General features: G+C 47.1%; 2 protein-coding genes across 4 annotated transcripts in view; one reads left to right on the forward strand and one right to left on the reverse strand.

The window, feature by feature from the left end:
- LOC138754944 (eukaryotic translation initiation factor 4E type 2-like) overlaps positions 1-11,924 on the reverse strand; it is a 31,221-nt gene extending 19,297 nt beyond the window's left edge. For both annotated transcript variants that reach the window (XR_011351964.1, XM_069919982.1), the window contains exons 1-3: positions 11,740-11,924; positions 7,812-7,926; positions 2,444-2,578 (exon numbers count right to left, since the gene is read on the reverse strand). Coding sequence is in view for 1 of the 2 variants with exons in the window: in XM_069919982.1 (XP_069776083.1) it covers positions 2,444-2,578; positions 7,812-7,926; positions 11,740-11,759 (270 nt within the window). In the remaining variant the exon portion in view is untranslated. The remainder of the gene's footprint in view (positions 1-2,443; positions 2,579-7,811; positions 7,927-11,739) is intronic.
- Positions 11,675-17,663, forward strand: part of LOC138754943 (very-long-chain 3-oxoacyl-CoA reductase-like) — a 74,943-nt gene continuing 68,954 nt past the window's right edge. For both annotated transcript variants that reach the window (XM_069919979.1, XM_069919980.1), the window contains exon 1: positions 11,675-11,774. In XM_069919979.1, the coding sequence (XP_069776080.1) occupies positions 11,727-11,774 (48 nt within the window). In that variant the 5' untranslated portion in view covers positions 11,675-11,726. The remainder of the gene's footprint in view (positions 11,775-17,663) is intronic.

Consider the following 17,663-nt stretch of genomic DNA (forward strand, 5'->3'; position numbering starts at 1 on the left):
AAAAGCAACAGATGAAAGAAATCGGAGGATTAGGTTCGGAGCCGCAGTCTGTTTGAGTGGAGGTTGCTGTTCTAAGAGGGTCATGTGGTTTTGCAAGCAGAGAGAGTCAAACTGGCTTATCTCTGAGTGAGAGAGAATTCAGTTCTGCAGTTTTTACAGATCAGCAGCAGCAGCAGCTGGGACTGGAACAGGACAAACTGGCAAGCTTGTGGAAAAACTCCATTTGAAGATGGGTTGTGAGTGCTTAGTTCAGCCTGGTTAAAGCCCTTGTGGTTCATGCAAGAGGAGAGGACTGGCTGCCTAATGTTTCACTTGGAATAAGAGAAACAAAAAGGCACTCTGTGGTGACCTGAAAGAAAGAGGTTATCATCTGGAGAAGCCTGAGGGGACAAGATTCGTCAGCAAGACACTGGAGTGGCTGATGGAAGTACATCAGTTGTGGATGTCCTGGGACAACAAATATCTCTCTGAAAACTGACAAGCACCTTCCTGAGTGGTAACCATTTACCTTTCAAGCATCAAAGCCTGGTGAACTTTATAACTGTTAAATTCTGTGCACAGTATAAGAATTGCCTGCAACCAATGAACTTGGAAGAGTGAGAAGTGAGATTGGACTGTGAATTAAAGAACCCACACATTACATGTACGTGCGCTTAGAATTAGAAGGGGGTTGTGTTAGGTTAAGAAAGTCAATAGAGATAAGTTAGAGTTTGATCCTGTTTTCATCTTTAAAGATAATTAAAAGCAACTTTTGTTAAGTAAACATTTGTCTTGGCAACAATTTTCTCTCCATTAATTCCTGTTGCTGCCTGGTTTTGGGGTCCTCTGGGCTCATAACGGGGGGAAGCCGGAGCACCTGGAGGAAACCCACCGGAGAACAAACAAACTCCTTACAGACTGCGCTGGATTTGAACTCGGGTCGCTGGTACTGTAATCTTCTTTTTTTGGCTTGGCTTCGTGGACAAAGACTTATGGAGGGGTATGTCCACGTCTGCTGCAGGCTCGTGTTGGGCTAGCCACATCACCCTGTATATCATTCATTATTTTCCAATCAACTGGGAGACCACCTTGAAAAGCAACCAAATGTTGTAGAGACTGGGTTATGCAGAAAGGTTGCAAAATCTCAGCTTGGTTTGTTCTCCGGTGGATTTCCTCCAGGTGCTCTGGCTCCCCCCCCCACCGTTAGGAGCCCAGAAGACCCCAAAACACAGCAGCAACAATTCTGCAGCTCTAGGATATAGACAGTTCCCAGCTGTTAATAAATATGTAGATTTATTACTCAATTTGCGTAGTAAAATATAAAAAATGTTACCCAATACAATCAGATTTGGCTCAGGTTTTGTTGCAAAGTTTAATAAAAAGTGATGTTGGTACCTCGTGGGAATCAGGTAACGGAGCTGGGATTTGAGAGGGCGCTGAGAGCAAGAAGGGCCCCTGAAGGGCCTTGAAGGCTTCCTGATCATGTCGGAGATTTGGATCTGGACCTTGAGTGGCCGATGGTTTGAACAGGAGTCTGTGTGGTTACAGAGGCTGCGGAAGGGCTGGAGGTGAATCCACAGACACTCGGTGTTTCTGAAGGGACTCCCTTTGGCTTTGCACTTGTTACTGGAGTGCCAGGCAATGCTCATGGCGACTCCTTGCCTGCCTTAGGGTAAATGAAAGGAAATTTATGTTCCGTTGTTGGAGCACCACAGGGCTGAGTTCTCAGTGTCCCCCCCCTCCACTCTACTGGTACACCTATGGCTGTGTGACTTGGTACGACAACACCATCTACAAATCTACAAATTCACTGACGATAGCACGTAGTGGTTTGTAGAAAAGGTGCTGAGGGCAAGAAGGACTCGGGTGCTGAAGGCTTCCTGATCATGTCAGAGGTTTGGATCTGGAACTTGTTCTGTCGATTGACTGGAGTGAAGTTTGTGTGGCTGCAGAGTCTGTGGGAGGGCTGGAGATGAACTCATGGACACTGAAGGGATTCTCTATTGCTTCTCTTTCTCTCGGTCTGTAAGGGGAGTCGGGTGACACTAATGGGGTCCTTTCATCAGCCTTACAGCAGGCAGAGGCAGTTTCATGGGATAGTACACCTTCTGTAATGGCAATAAAGGAATCATTCTCTGTGATTGGGTGTAAATTGGATGGCAAGGACTTGTGGGGCCGAAATGACCTGTACCGTGCTGTGTGTCTAAATTTAAATGATAAAATCAATTTCTCGACCATTAGAACTTAGAACATTACATCAAAGCACAAACCCTGCGGCCCATGAGGGATTTATTTTTAAGTGAATTGTGCAACACATGTGCCATCCTCCACCACCATACCTAGCAATGCATTCCAGGCACATTTAATTCTCTATGTAAAAAAAAACTTACCTCTGATGTCTCCCCTAAACTTCCCTCTCTTCACTTTGAACAGTGTAACAAAACCATTGCTGTGATTAACTTACTGAGGCAACTGTTCCAATCTGCTTAATGTTCTGTTCATAACTCTGGGTGTTGGCTGGTCTGCTTGGTGTACGTCTCGAGTACCAGAAGGTGTAGTTATACTGTAGAGGGTGTTCTCCAGCTCCAGGTGATACTGCCTGTGGAAACCAAAACATCAGTCAAAAGAGTTATCCTCTCTATACTACATTACCTAAACCAGGCTTGAATGGCGCAATGTTTTTATTTGACTGTGGGTATATATTAAATAACTCATCAGCTTGTCCACATTTTATGTTTATTTTAAGCTAGGAATTCACAGATTTTGGCGTTGGGTCCTCCTGAAGTCCTTCTTCTTGTCCATGTTGAGACTCAGGTTGTTAGTTTTGCACCACATCATGAAATTTTCCACTCCTTGTTGCTGAGGAGGCTGACGACTGTTGTATCATCTGGCAACTCGGGACAGGAGCGGGCTGAGCGCACAGCCCTAGGTGCACCAGTGCTCAATGTGGTAGTGCTCAATATTCTGCTACCGACCCAGACAGACTCCTGGAAAATGAGGTGTCGTTCTCCAGGTGGGCCAGGACAAAGGGAACCGACAAAGCTAGAGCTTCATCTGTGGAATGGTTTCTTCTTTTGGGAAATTGAAATGGATCCAGTGTCTCTGGGTGCTTTGATGAGATCTATCACCAGACGCTCAAAGCATTTGTGGAGGACAGTGCCACAGGACGGTAGTTTTGAGGCCTGTTATTGTCACCCACTTGGGTACCAGGATGATGGCGGCTGTCTTGAACCCTGCGGGAATGATGGACCGCTGCAGTGAGATGTTGAAGATGTCCGTGAAGACTTCTGTCAATTGGTTTTCGCAGTGCTTCAGAACCCGACCAAATATGTTGACTGGTCCCGCCGCCGTGAGTGGGTTCACCTTGGAGAGGGTTCTCCTCACCTCAGCCACAGCTATGTGGGGAGCCTGTTCATCGGGGGACATGGAGTTTTCTTTGTCATCATCCTATTCTTCTCATCAAACCGTGCATAGGTGTTGTCTGTCCAGAAGGGAGATGCCATCGTTCTTAATTCATAATAGTCTTGAATCCTTGCCACATGATCCTCGTGTCACCGGTGTCATACAGCTGTCTGTGGATCTTTTGTGCATACCCTTGCTTTGCCTTCCAGATCAGCACCTGCTGATCTTAGTGCCATCCTATCCCCTATCCTGAAGGCAGCATCACGGACTCTGTGAAGAGCCCGGATCTCTGGTGTCTGGTAAGACCTGGTTGTGAAGCATTTCATCTCAGACATCCACAAAACACTTGCTGATGTAGCCAGTCACTGAGTGGAAAAGCAAATTATGCAGATACAAAGAAACTGCAGACATAGAGAGGTTGAGGGAGTGGGCAAGGGTCTGGAAGATGGAGTACAATGTTGGCAAATTGAAGGAAAAATGAAAGATCAGAATACTATTTAAATTGCAGCATGCCGTCGTGCAGAAAGACTTGGGAGCGCTTGGCATGAATCACAAAAGGTTGGTTTGCAGGTGCAGCAGGTTATCGAGAAGGCAAATGGACCATTGGCCTTCATCGCTGGAGGGATTGAATTTAAGAACAGGGAGGTTCTGCTACAACTGTACAAGGTCCTGGTGAGGCCACGTCTGGAGAACTGCGTGCAGTTCTGATCTCTTAAGGAAGGATGGACTGGCTTTGGAGGCAGTGCAGAGGAGGTTCACCAGCTTGAGGGGGTTAGCCTATGAGGAGAGACTGAGTCATCTGGGACTGTACTCGCTGGAATTTAGAAGAATGAGAGGAGATCTGATGGAAACGTATAAAATTATGAAAGTCATATATAAGATAGATGTAGGTATGTTGCTTCCACTGTTGGGAGAGACCAGAACTAGGGGACATGGCCTCAAATTTCAGGGGAGTAGATTCAGGACAGAGATGAGGAGGAACTGCTTTTCCCAGAGGGTGGTGAATCTGGGAATTCTCTTCCCATTGATGTAGTGGAGGTGACCTCAGAAAATAGATTTAAGAAAAGGTTGGATAGTTTTTTAGATAGTGGGGGAATTAAGGAATGTGTAAAGGCAGGTAGGTGGAGGTGAACCTATCATCAGATCATCCATTTTTTTTATTGAGACATACAGCACTGTAACAGGCCATGTCAGCCCACAAGTCTGGGCCACCCAATTAACCTAGACGCCTTGTACGTTTTGAAGGGTGGGAAGAAACGGGAATCCCTGGGGAAAACCCATGCAGACATGGGGAGCACGTACAAACTCCTTACAGGCAGTGCAGGATTTGAGCCCTAGTCCCGATCGCTGGCACTGTAAAGGCATCAATGCCCATGATCCCATTGAATAGCGGAGTAGGCTTGACGGGCCAGAAATGTCAAAATTATATGGAATCGGTGTACAGAAAACCCATAAACAAATGGGAAAAATGGGACCTCAGTTTCATGTTACACTTGAACAACTGCAGTTTCTTCTGTTTTATTCTCTAAACTGTGAGCCATTAATCCACAAATCAACCTTTTGTGATTGTGAAATTATGTGTGGTGTAAAAATTGGCATGTGCATGTTTGGGTGTGGGGGAGGGAAATGGTAGGAAGTCAGCGATAACTCCAGATCCTCTAACATGAGTAAAAACACAAAGTGCTGGAGAAGCTCAGCAGGTCTATGTGTGCTTTATGTAGCGAAGATAAAGATACATCATCCATCAAGTATGAGAAAAAGCCGAGGCATCCAAACAAGAGTCAGGAGAGGAAGGGGTGAGACCAAGGGGATGACAATCAGCTGGCAAGCGCCTGACAGCTCCCCTCCCAATTCCCCCCGCCCCCTGGCGCGGGACGTCAGGGCAGAGGCAGCCGGCGTGGGCTGTCAGCGCTGGGGCGGCTGGCACGAGCTGTCCCCACACTGATATCCCACTTCCCCACTCTCTCCCCACAGCCCCGTGTTAATCACCACACTGATCCCACTGCCCCACTCTCTCCCCATAACCCCATGTCAGTCCCCACACTGATCCCACTGCCCCATGCTCTCCCCGCAGTCCTGTATCAGTCCCCACACTGTGGGGCGGCCGGTGCGGGCTGTCCCCATACTGATCCCACTTCTCCGCTCTCTCCCCATAGTCCCGTGTCGGTCCCCACACTGATCTCACTGCTCTGCCTGTGCCGGCCTCCCCAGCATCGCGCGCCTGCTGCCCCTTTGCTGACAGCCCACACCGGCCGCCCCACACCGTGGGGACCGACAAAGGGCTGTGGGGAGAGAGTGGGGCAATGCGATCAGTGTGGGGATCGACATGGGGCTGTGAGGAGAGAGAGCGGAGAAGTGGGATCAGTATGGGGACAGCCCGCGCCAGCCGCCCCACAGTGTGGGGACTGATACAGGGCTGTGGGGAGAGCGCGGGGCAGTGGGATCAGTGTGGGGACGTCCCGCGCCGGCTGTGCCAGCTGCCCCAGCTCTGACAGCCTGCACTGGCCGCCCCAACCCTGACAGCCCGAAGGGACAGGAGCTGGAGTGCGCTCCGAGGCACCTCCCGTGAAGCTGTCCCTTTCAAGTGGCCAGCGCTGCGGTTTCAGCACTGCCACCTGAATGACCATTCCACAGGTCTGAATCCGCTTCTGTAGGAGCATTCTTGGTGGAGAATGCACCTGAAGAAGCCTTATAGGTGGAAAAAGGAGGGAAGGGACAACAGCAATGAGGGAGAGGAGGAATGGCTGAATGGGTAGAAGAACAGGAAAAACAGGAAAGGGGGAGGGGAAAGAAGAGGCGAGCAGGTTAGTTGGAAAGCAGAAAAGTCAAAACATTAATGCCATCTGGCTGGAAGGTGCCCAGATGGAAAATAAGGTGCTCTTCCTCCAATCTGCGGGTGTTCTTGGTGGCATAGTATATAAGGCCATGAACAGAGTATGGGAATGTGACTCAGAATTGAAATGGCTGGCTACTGGGAGGTCGCAGTTGTGGATGGAGAGGAGATGCTCAGCAAAGCTATCAGTCAACCTAAACCGATGCAGAGATTGCCATTAAGGGTGCCCCGGATGCAGTGAATAGGTCTTCTGGACGTACAAGTGAAGTGTTGCTTCACTTGAATGGCCTGTTTGGGGTCCCCGGACCCGTGGTGAGGAAGGAGGTGTGGCACCTCCTGCGGGCACAGGGGTAGGTGCCGGGAGTGCGAGGGTGGGGAGGGATGAGTGCACGAGGGAATCGTGGAGGGAGTGGCCCCTGTGGAAGGCCGAAAGGGGGAGGTGAGGGAAAAATGTGTCTGGTGGTGCTGGAAATTCCGGCAGATCATATGTTGGATGCGGAGGCTGGTAAAGTGGTAGGTGTGGATGAGGGGGATTTTATGTTTATTGCGGAGGGGGCCAGGGCAGACGATCGGGAAATGGAGGAGATGTGGTTGAGGGCTGAGTTGATAGTGGTGGAGGGAAGCCATGTTTGTTGAAGAAGGCAGACATTTTGGAAGATCTCCAGCCAGATGACATTAACATTGACTTTTCTGCTAAGCTTCTCCAACATTTTGTGTTTTTACTTCAACCATGCTGTCTGCAGATTTTCGTGATTTTCCCACTAACATAAGATTGCACTTCCTGAGAAGACTGAAGCAGGCATGGCTACTGACTACCATCAACCTTCTACGGGAGCTCTATCAAGAGCATTCTGGCTGGCTGCATCACGGTGTGGGTACAGTTGCTGCACAGAAATGGATGGGAGGTCAATCCACAGGACTGGATCACTGGAGTCTCCATCCCCACCCCACCCCCTCCCTATTGACATGATCTACTGGGATCATTGTCTGAAGAGGGTGCCCAAAATCATTGCAGACCCCTTCCACCCCACACACAGAATCGTTCAGCTGCTCCCGATGGGGGAAGAGATACAGGAGGATCAGAGCCAGCACCACCAGGCTGAGGAACAGCTTCTTCTCACGGGCAGTGAGAATGCTGAATGACTAAAGGAACTGCTCACACTGACCCTCTGAGATATTCATGAAACAATATTTATTAATAGATGAACACTTGTCTTGCATACAGGATGTATTGTTTGTCTGTATGTATGTGTTGTGCCTAATTGTGTGAGTTTGTGTTTTGCACCGAGGACCAGAAAATGCTGTTTTGTTGAGTTGTACTTGTACAATCAGATAACAATAAACTTGACTTGATAACTTGACATCCGCATGGTTTTACAGCCCATTTCTGGTGAACTTCAGATTTAGAAATAAGAATCCTACAAGTATATGTACAAAACTATCAGACATTGCTATGGGGCTGCATATTTGAGGATCAATAATCAAGATCCACCACATAAAATAAACCCAACTATGTCATTTTGGTGCCCTGCAATGAATCCTACCATTCAGTGAAGCCAGGAGCGGTGATGTGCTTTAAGGAAGTGCCAACAATTACCTTCCTTTTGGCAGTGCTTTGTGTCCTTTCGTGTTCACCCAACTCTGTTTCTTTTTCCTTCAGTGTCTCATTCTCTTCATTGTGTTCATGGTCTCCACTATCATCGACTTTCAGGCTATAAATATAGAATGCACATTTCAAAAAAAAGGTGGACCCCCACTTAGGATTTTTCAAGGTTACGATGGTTCAAATCCAGACATACCCTTTATGTTTCCCCTAAACTTTCCTCCCTTCACTGTATCCTCCGATGTTTGCTATTCCTGGCCTGGGAAAAAGGTGCTGGCCGTCCACCTTACCTTTGCCTCTGAGACTCTTGTCGACCTTGATCAAGTCTCCTTTCATCCTTCTTCGCTCCAAAGAGAAAACCCAGCCCCAGCTCCACCAACCTTGACCCAGAAAGACTAATTTTCCAATCCAGGCAACATCCTGGTAAATCTCCTCTGCCCCCTCCCCACAGCTTCCACATCCTTCCTGTAATGAGGTGACCAGAACTGAACACAATACTCAAGTGTGGTCTCACCAGAGATTTGTAGGGCGGTACTCATGACTCCTGAACAACCCTGATTAATGAAGGCCAGCATACCATAGACCTTCTTAACTATCCTATCAACCTGTGCGGCACCTTGAGAGATGTATGGACCCCATGGACCCTTCGTTCTTGCACACTCTTGACTTTCAGTCCATTAAACCTGTACTCCGACCTTCCAAATGCATCACCTCAGACTTATCCGGATTGAACTCCATCTGCCACTTCTCCGCCCAGTGCTTCATCCGACAGATAACGATCAATCAAGATGATTATAGAAGGCAAATGGCATTTTTACAAAGAAGTAAATGAGAAATAACAAAAAGAAAATTAGCATACTTACCTCCCCAGTGGCCGATCACACAGGGAGGGTGTTTACTCTGCAGCTGTGGTGATTTCAGAGGCTGACTGTTTGAGGTGGGGGTAGATTGAGCTGGGAGTAGGTCATCTCCTGTCACCCCCTCCACCCCCCCGTCCCCTGTAGCACCTGTCATCCCCCATTCCTGCCCCTGTAGGCGCCCTTTCTTACCTTTGGTGGAAAGGTGACCCCCTCTCCCCCTCCCCAGCACCAGGTGGGAGAGAAGCAGGCGGCAGCTGCCTCAATGTGGGAGCAACGGCCGTCCCCCTTACCCATGATCCCCCGCGCAGCTGGAACCACTCTGCATATCCCTGGCTCTGGATCGGGTAATGGACTGAGGTAATGGGTAATCGGGTAATGGACTGAGGACTGAGAAGTGGGATGATGAGAAAAATAAGAGATGGAGAGAGAATGGGAGCTGCAGGGGGATAGGGATATGCACTCACAATGGAGAACACAAAACCCGGCAGGTCTTACAGTTGGAATGTGAATGGCACGACAAACAGGGAGAATCAACAAAAAAAAACGCCAACTAAGTAATAAATTAAGGCACCATAAGAAAAGTATACCTCAGGACCACTTGTCAGACATAACCACCCTATTTATGAGACCTACCCTCCACCCAACAGCCCCACCACACTCAGATACAGAAGGAGAACAAAATGAAAAAGAGAGAGAGAGAGATGGAATGGTATGGGGGTGACAACCAAAACAATAGCCCCTTTTACACTTGCAAGTGGTCCCAGGAATTAACGGCCCATCGGCCTAAAAAGTGTCTAGCGTGGAATGAAAATAGTCTCAAAGCCGGAGGATTGACGGTCTCAACCCCAAGTACAATCCCCGGCGTCTGTAGATGCCGCCGTTGCAGACAGGTGAGTATAGAATGGACAATTGCATTCTGGGATAGAAATGACCCAAGTTTTTGCGTGAAAGCAGGAACGTGAAGGAACGTGAAAGATCAAAATGAAGGTATAAACTTTGCCGTGGGAAAATTGCAGTGGGAGAGAGAGAGGGAAATAAATAGCAATAAATAACAGAAATAGCGGACAATTTTTAAACAGCATGGGAAAGTTGGTCACGCTATAGCGCACAATTCATACATACCGTGGGAAAAAGCGAATGGCAGACCCAACTTGCCAGAATGCCATGCGGCAAAGAAATCTTTCCATGAGTGCTCTATGCATGCATCCATGCATACAGCCCTTTCTCCATTGCATGGCATTCTGGAAGGGCAGATCTGCCATCACTTTTTCCCACCATATTTATAAATTGTGTGCTAGGCACTACCAACTCTCCCACCCTATTTAAAAATTGTCCACTATTGCTATTTATTGCTAGCACTTTCCCAGTCCCTTATAAAGATTTATATCGGTCGCACAACAACAGGGGCTAAAGGGCTCATACTGTGCTGAACATAAACCTTAATTATCTTATAATTAGTCATGATTAATTTTGCTCGAATACATGATCATAATACCTTGATCAAGATTTAGGGCAGGTCCACCATCACTTGACCGTCATGATGTCACCAGTAGAAGGTAGAACAGTCCTAACCCCAGGGATAGCTCCTTGCAAGTGTGAACGCGTGTAATGTTCCAGTTAAGTGTGAACAGCAAAAAAATGCCATTCCTATCCTAGGATACTGAATGGCCAATTTAGTGGGATTCAAGTGTAAAAGGGGCTAGAGAGAATGAACCCTAAACAAGGAAGTAAAAGGGCAAAGGATTAATGGCCACCTCAGATTAAACCTAATGATAATTGCTTCCAATTTGGGAGCTTATTTGTGAATGTGCTATAAAAAGAGCACAGAAATTTGAAACATAGCGATTGACTAAATTTTGAATGATTTGCTAAATTCCTTCTGCGAGACAATTAAGAGGTTTGCATGTGTGGAAAAATCAGCAGTAATGGATGTGCAGCATCTGGAGGAGTTGTGGAGGGCTAGAAAGCATGAATTGCCAAAAATTTGGAAATTACTTCAGTAAGACCATCAATGAAAAAGGTGGAAATTGGGATAAAGATTGCCAAGCATTATATAGCACAAGGACAATTTGAAGAAGATGTATTAAAATGTTTTCCTGAGAGTCCAAACTCTGAGCGAATACAGTTGGAAATGAAAAGATTGGATGTTCCTTCCCTCTCTGTTCACAGAGGATTTGTTTGCTGCTGTGCCCTCCCTCCCACCTATTATCACCTGCCTTTGGGTCTGTGCTCTCCACGCTCACCCACCCCCCCACCATTTGGCTCAAGCCTACAATGTTGATAGTGCAGCTTTATCTTTGCTATATAAAGGACGCTGTTTGACCTGCTGAGTTTCTCCAGCCTTGTGTTTTTACTTCAACCATGGTGTCTGCCGACTTTCATGTTTTACACTTGTGTGGAAAAAGAGGGTAGCCATTCCAAAGGAGGACTATATATATATATATATATATATATATATATATAATACACACTCACACGCACAGCTGTAAAAGACAAGTTTCTGTGGACACGACCGGGGTTAAGTGAAAAATCGCTGGAGAAACTCTGCAGGTCAAACAGTACCTTTATGTAGCAAAGGTGAAGATACATCACCAATGTTTTGGGCTTTGCATTTTTTTTTGCAATACTGTTTGTTTAATTAATATATATATATATATATATATATATATAGTGTTTGCATTTGTTGTTTTTGCAATACCTTTATATATATATATATATCCCCAATAAATGTGCCTGTAAGTGAAATGGACAAATCGGAATCAAAGATTTTTAAAAAATCAGCAGGAGAGAGCCAATCATATACCAGTGAAACTGTCGCGCAGAGGGCCAACACGCGCCCTGCGGGCCGATCAGCTTCTTTGCTCACCACCACCCCGCCCCCCCTTCCAGCAGCAAATCTTTTAAGGGAAACGCCAGCAGCCAATCAAACGGCCCCGCAACCCCTCCCGCCCATCTCCGGCCGACCAATCAGCCCCGCCGACCGGGGAGTGAGGGCGGAACTTCCGCCCAGCTCGCGTTATCAACCGCCCGACCGAGGAAAGTTTTAAAGATGGATAACTCACGCTTGGAATTTATTGTTCATCTCTTCAAGGACTCGGTAAGAAAGCACGATGATGAAAACGATTAATCGGTTAAGAAGAAATTTCCGCGATTATTTTGTTCTGAAAAAGAACTTTTTTGTAAAACACACCGGCCTGCCAGCGAGGCGAAGTCCCCGGCGGAGGCGATCGCGCATGCGTGTAAGCACAGGAAAGAGGGAGTGCGCACATGCGGGAAAGGTACGGCGAGCACCTCAGCCCAAACTTCCGCAAAAGCGAAGGCTTCGATTTCGAAACCTGCCCTGAATGAATTCTGTGTTGAGGCTGTGAGAAACAGAAGTACCTTCACAGAATTTGCTCGAGACAAAAATTGAGAACAAAGAACATTTATTATACAACAATGCAAAGTTAGGTGCTTCCCCTTACCCTGGGAATACACACACATACTGGGGCTCACCCAACTTTTATACAGTTTATTTCAGTATAGAAGTACCCTCCCCCTTGCATTCTTCTGCCTCCTGGATGAGTTTGGCATTAGGCAATCCTGTCTGCCTACGTGCTGTTTCTGTGAACTTGGAGGACCAGGGGGTATCCTGTCGGTGTCCCATCATGTCATTGTCCTTATATTCACACCTTCCCAACTCTCAGGGCAGGGCTTACTAACTTCTTATATGCAAAACTTGCTAATTCTGTCTAAAAGGCTAGAAGACTCTTATCTTATTCAGACTAACTTTCTACATTCTATTATCTATCCTTATCCTATTCATACTGGCTTTATTCATTACACATATATCCATACTAGTTTTCTTCATCTTTCATATTTTCATATTAGTTTTACTCATCTCTCAAAAGGCACTGCGGACAAAAGATTTTCTGTTTGAGATTATGTGTGTGGGTTTTTTCCACTTCGATTGGGGGAGATAAAGACGAGAGGTCATCGTTTCAAGATGAAAAGGGGAGAGGTTTGGGCAGGGGGGTGGCAAGAGCACGGAACGAGCTGCCACCTGGTGCGGTGAGCACGGTCTTGACCGCGCGCCTTAAGAATAAATCGGTCAAGGTACATGGATGGGAGGGGCCTGAAATGGGTGCAGGCCAGATGGACGGCATGGACTAGAGGGGCCGAGTGGCCTGTTTTCTCATCAGATTACAAGAAGTGGGCCATTCAGCCCATCGAGTCTGTTCTGTGAAACCTCCCTGAGCTAAATTGTTCTCACATCTGTGAGAAGCAGAGGTGCCTTCACAGATTCTTTCTTCGGCTTGGCTTCGCAGACAAAGATTTATGGAGGGGTAAATGTCCACGTCAGCTGCAGGCTCGTTTGTGGCTGACAAGTCCGATGCAGGACAGGCAGACACGGTTGCAGCGGTTGCAGGGGAAAATTGGTTGGTTGGTGTTGGGTTTTTCCTCCTTTGTCTTTTGTCAGTGAGGTGGGCTCTGCGGTCTTCTTCAAAGGAGGTTGCTGCCCGCCGAACTGTGAGGCGCCAAGATGCACGGTTTGAGGCGATATCAGCCCACTGGCGGTGGTCAATGTGGCAGGCACCAAGAGATTTCTATTACACTAGACAAAAATTGAGAACAAAGAACATTTATTTTACAACAGTGCAAAGTTGGGTGCTTCCCCTTACCCTGGGAATACACACACATACTGGGGCTCACCCAACTTGCATTCCATTTCAGTACAGAGGTACCTCCTCCCTTAACATTCTTCTGCATCCTGGATTGGTTTAGCATTAGGTAATTCTGCCTACTTGTCTTCTAACTTCTTATCAGTTTATGTGCCTTTCTAAAAACTTGTTTACCAGGAAGTGTCATGTCTTTGTTCTCCATTAATCAACCCCCAGGACTTGCTAAATCTATCTACTTGCTATCCTGTTTTTGAAGACCCCTATTCTATTATACTTGCTTAACCCTTCCTCACATTCCATTCTTACTTCACCCTTATTTAACCCATCATAATTAATTCCTAATTAGCACCCATATTCCATTATCCCTTACAATCCACCCTTTTTCTTTAGCTACGCTTAGTAAACCCTCATTCGGGCAGTATTCTTTTAAGCTTGGTCTTTTTCCCAGCGAGTGAGTAAACGAACTGCAGCCTCAGCATCATCGAACGGAGTTTGGGAAGCATACATCATTTGGGTTGCAGTGACCTGGCGAAGGGCCCGTTGAATTAAACACTGCACACAAGGCATTAAGCAGGAAATTATTATAAGGGCTAGAATAAAAAGCCCAGCCACTGTAAGGGCCATATGTATCCAGCTCCAGTCGCCAGTAAAAATTTTAGTCCACCATATACCAGATCAAGGATGCCAAGTCTGGATCGGGAGATGGGAAAGTTTTCGAATTCCTGAAGAAATATTTTTTTTTACCGCCTGGTCATTGTCATCAATCTTCAAGCAACAATTGGTAAGGTTCAATTTTCCACAGACGCCGCCCTCAACGGCCAACAAGTAATCGAGGGCCAGGTGATTTTGATAAGCTGTAGCTTGTATCTGTTGCTGCTCATCAGCCAATAAATCTAAGGCCGTTGCTGTCTGATTGGTGATAATTTCCAAAACTGCCTGGAGTCTGATCAAGCGATTTAGTATATAAATGGGGTTCGATATCCCCATGATCCATCCTGAGCCCAAGTAGCAGGGCCATAATATGAAATAATACGTTCAGGGGGCCAGTCTTCACCCCAATTTCCAATTTTAAGTTCTCTCTTTGGGCGAGTATCCTGAGGAGATTGTGGGATTAGGCGCATATATAGCTTGGTGGAAAGGTGGTGGTCGGCATGCAAAGGCAATAAGACAAATTGAGGTTGAATGATTCCAATACAACAAATTCCGCTCCAATCAGGTTCTAAAAAGGTATAAGCCATATTCCCACAAATGCAATATAAACCCTCTGGTGCATATCCATGTGGGATAGTCTGGTTCCAGATCTGCCGAAGCGAGGGGATACCCCAGTAAGGATTTTCACCTGAACAGTTCCATATGTCACTGGTGTCATTGATACTCTCATAAAGCACACAATCTGAATCTTTTTCCATAGAGAAATACCAGGTAGGGGTTGCAGGATGCCAAACAGCTGTAGAATTCTTGAGCAGCTTGAACCGTTTACAACTGGAATCCCCCTTATAGTGACGGCCTTTAGCCTTCCGAACGCATTCGTGACCCAATGGATGATTTACAAGATGCCAAGTTTGGGGGGTGGGGGGGGCGTTCAATTTTATTCGTTGTAGCATTAAAGTGTAGAAGTTCCCATATATTCAAAGGCTCACCTTGCCAGGGCCAGGTACCATCTTTAGTTGGCCCTCCGCAAATCCAGCAATTCAACCCCAGAAAGTCAGCTGTTTGTTGTCTTAAATCTACCCATTTATTGTCACCTAACTGGTGAATAGCAGCTTGTCTGCGAGCATTAGCATATATATTCCCTTTATTCCTACTCCAGTTATAGCCCTGACTAATGTTCTGCCTGTCATTTTCCCACCATCTCCTCTGTACCATATTTTTTAGCACTTGTCTTTTTAATACCCTTAGAGGCCGGGACGCAAACCCATTCCACTCCCCGAGGACAGTTCTGCCTCCCTGGTCCATGTTGGGATCCTAAATTAAACCATAATAAATAAGGTACCCCACTGTGAATACACTATACCTGTGCCCCGTTTGCATTCTAAAGGTAAACTTGTCCATTCTTCAAAGTAACTATCACCTCTGCTGTCCCTATTCCAGGAGGACTTAATACATTGTGTACAATTGGGTGGTTTCCCAAAAATTGGGAACCAGCAAGAAAACAATACCGCAAATAATAAAAATAACATTACAGCACTTTTTCCGGGCGTAGCGTAACTTTCAGACCAGAAGGATGCGAAACTGCATGCCAGATGGAGGGGATATTATCAACGTCTTTAATCTGTGGATTAGCGCGCTTAATGCGTTGCACGTGAGTCCATCCCTTTTCTTTTGTTCACACTGCAGTGTCTATAATCAAAAGTACACAATAAGGGCCGTCCCATATAGGTTCTAGTTTATGGTCTTGCCACGCTTTTACATATACCCAATCACCAGCTTTAATGGAATGAATGGGATAGTCCAGGGGTGGGTTTTGAGCTAATAACCCCTTCTGTTTTAAGTCATACAAAGAAGTGGAGAGTCCCTGTAAATATTTAGATATATATTGGTCATTAGCCTCATGGGTAGGGGAATCGGTGTGGAATCCCATGTAGGGAAGACCGAACATCATCTCATATGGTGAGACAGCAAGGTCCTTACAAGGAGCTGTCCGAATCCTGATTAAAGCTAAGGGTAAGCATTTAATCCAGGAGAGGCCAGTTTCCTCATGAAGTCGAGTCAGTTGATTTTTCAGGGTCTGATTCATCCGCTCGACACGGCCTGAACTCTGGGGGTGCCATGGGGTGTGTAACTGCCAATCTATTCCCAAGATTTTACACACCTCCTGGAGTACCTGAGAGGTAAAATGTGTACCTCGATCTGAATCAATGGTTTGCACAATACCGTAACGTGGAATAATAGCCTCTAGTTCTACACCGACCTGCGCAACCTCATCCAACGTACCCCTACAGCCGACAAGGTTGTCATCCTGGGCGACTTCAACGCTCGTGTCAGCAAAGACTCAGAAACCTGGCCAGGAATCCTGGGCAAGCATGGCGTCGGCAAGTGCAACGACAATGGGCGCCTCCTGTTGGAGCTCTGCGCAGAACAGCGACTTGTCATTACAAACACCCTTTTTCAGCAGAGGGACAGCCTTAAGACCACCTGGATGCATCCCCGATCCAAACACTGGCACCTCCTGGACTACATCCTGGTGCGAGAAAGTGACAAACAAGATGTGCTCCACACCAGGGTCATGCCTAGCGCGGAATGCCACACTGACCACCGGCTGGTTCGCTGCAAGCTCAACCTTCACTTCAAGCCAAAGCCCAGGAACAATAAAGCCCCCAGAAAGAGGTTCAATGTTGGAAACCTGCAGTCAGACGAAGCGAGAGGAAACTTCCAGGCAAACCTCAAAGCAAAGCTCGACGTTGCAACCCGCCTCACGGACCCGTCCCCTGAAACCCTCTGGGATCAGTTGAAGACTACCATACTGCAATCCACTGAAGAGGTACTGGGCTTCTCCTCCAGGAAAAACAAGGACTGGTTTGACGAAAACAGCCAGGAAATCCAGGAGCTGCTGGCAAAGAAGCGAGCTGCCCACCAGGCTCACCTTACAAAGCCGTCCTGTCCAGAGAAGAAACAAGCCTTCCGTCGCGCATGCAGCCATCTTCAGCGCAAACTCCGGGAGATCCAAAATGAGTGGTGGACTAGCCTCGCCAAACGAACCCAGCTCAGCGCGGACATTGGCGACTTCAGGGGTTTCTACGAGGCTCTAAAGGCTGTGTACGGTCCTTCACCCCAAGTCCAAAGCCCGCTGCGCAGCTCAGACGGCAAAGTCCTCCTCAGCGACAAGATCTCCATCCTCAACCGATGGTCAGAACACTTCCAATCTCTTTTCAGTGCCAACCGCTCAGTCCAAGATTCCGCCCTGCTCCAGCTCCCTCAACAGCCCCTAAGGCAAGAGCTGGATGAGGTTCCCACCCTGGATGAGACATATAAGGCAATCGAACAACTGAAAAGTGGCAAAGCAGCAGGTATGGATGGAATCCCCCCAGAAGTCTGGAAGGCTGGCGGCAAAACTCTGCATGCCAAACTGCATGAGTTTTTCAAGCTTTGTTGGGACCAAGGTAAACTGCCTCAGGATCTTCGTGATGCCACCATCATCACCCTGTACAAAAACAAAGGCGAGAAATCAGACTGCTCAAACTACAGGGGAATCACGTTGCTCTCCATTGCAGGCAAAATCTTCGCTAGGATTCTACTAAATAGAATAATACCTAGTGTCGCCGAGAATATTCTCCCAGAATCACAGTGCGGCTTTCGCGCAAACAGAGGAACCACTGACATGGTCT

This window comes from Narcine bancroftii, chromosome 2 (assembly GCF_036971445.1).
Source record: "Narcine bancroftii isolate sNarBan1 chromosome 2, sNarBan1.hap1, whole genome shotgun sequence".
In the NCBI taxonomy this organism is placed as follows: Eukaryota; Metazoa; Chordata; class Chondrichthyes; order Torpediniformes; family Narcinidae; genus Narcine; species Narcine bancroftii.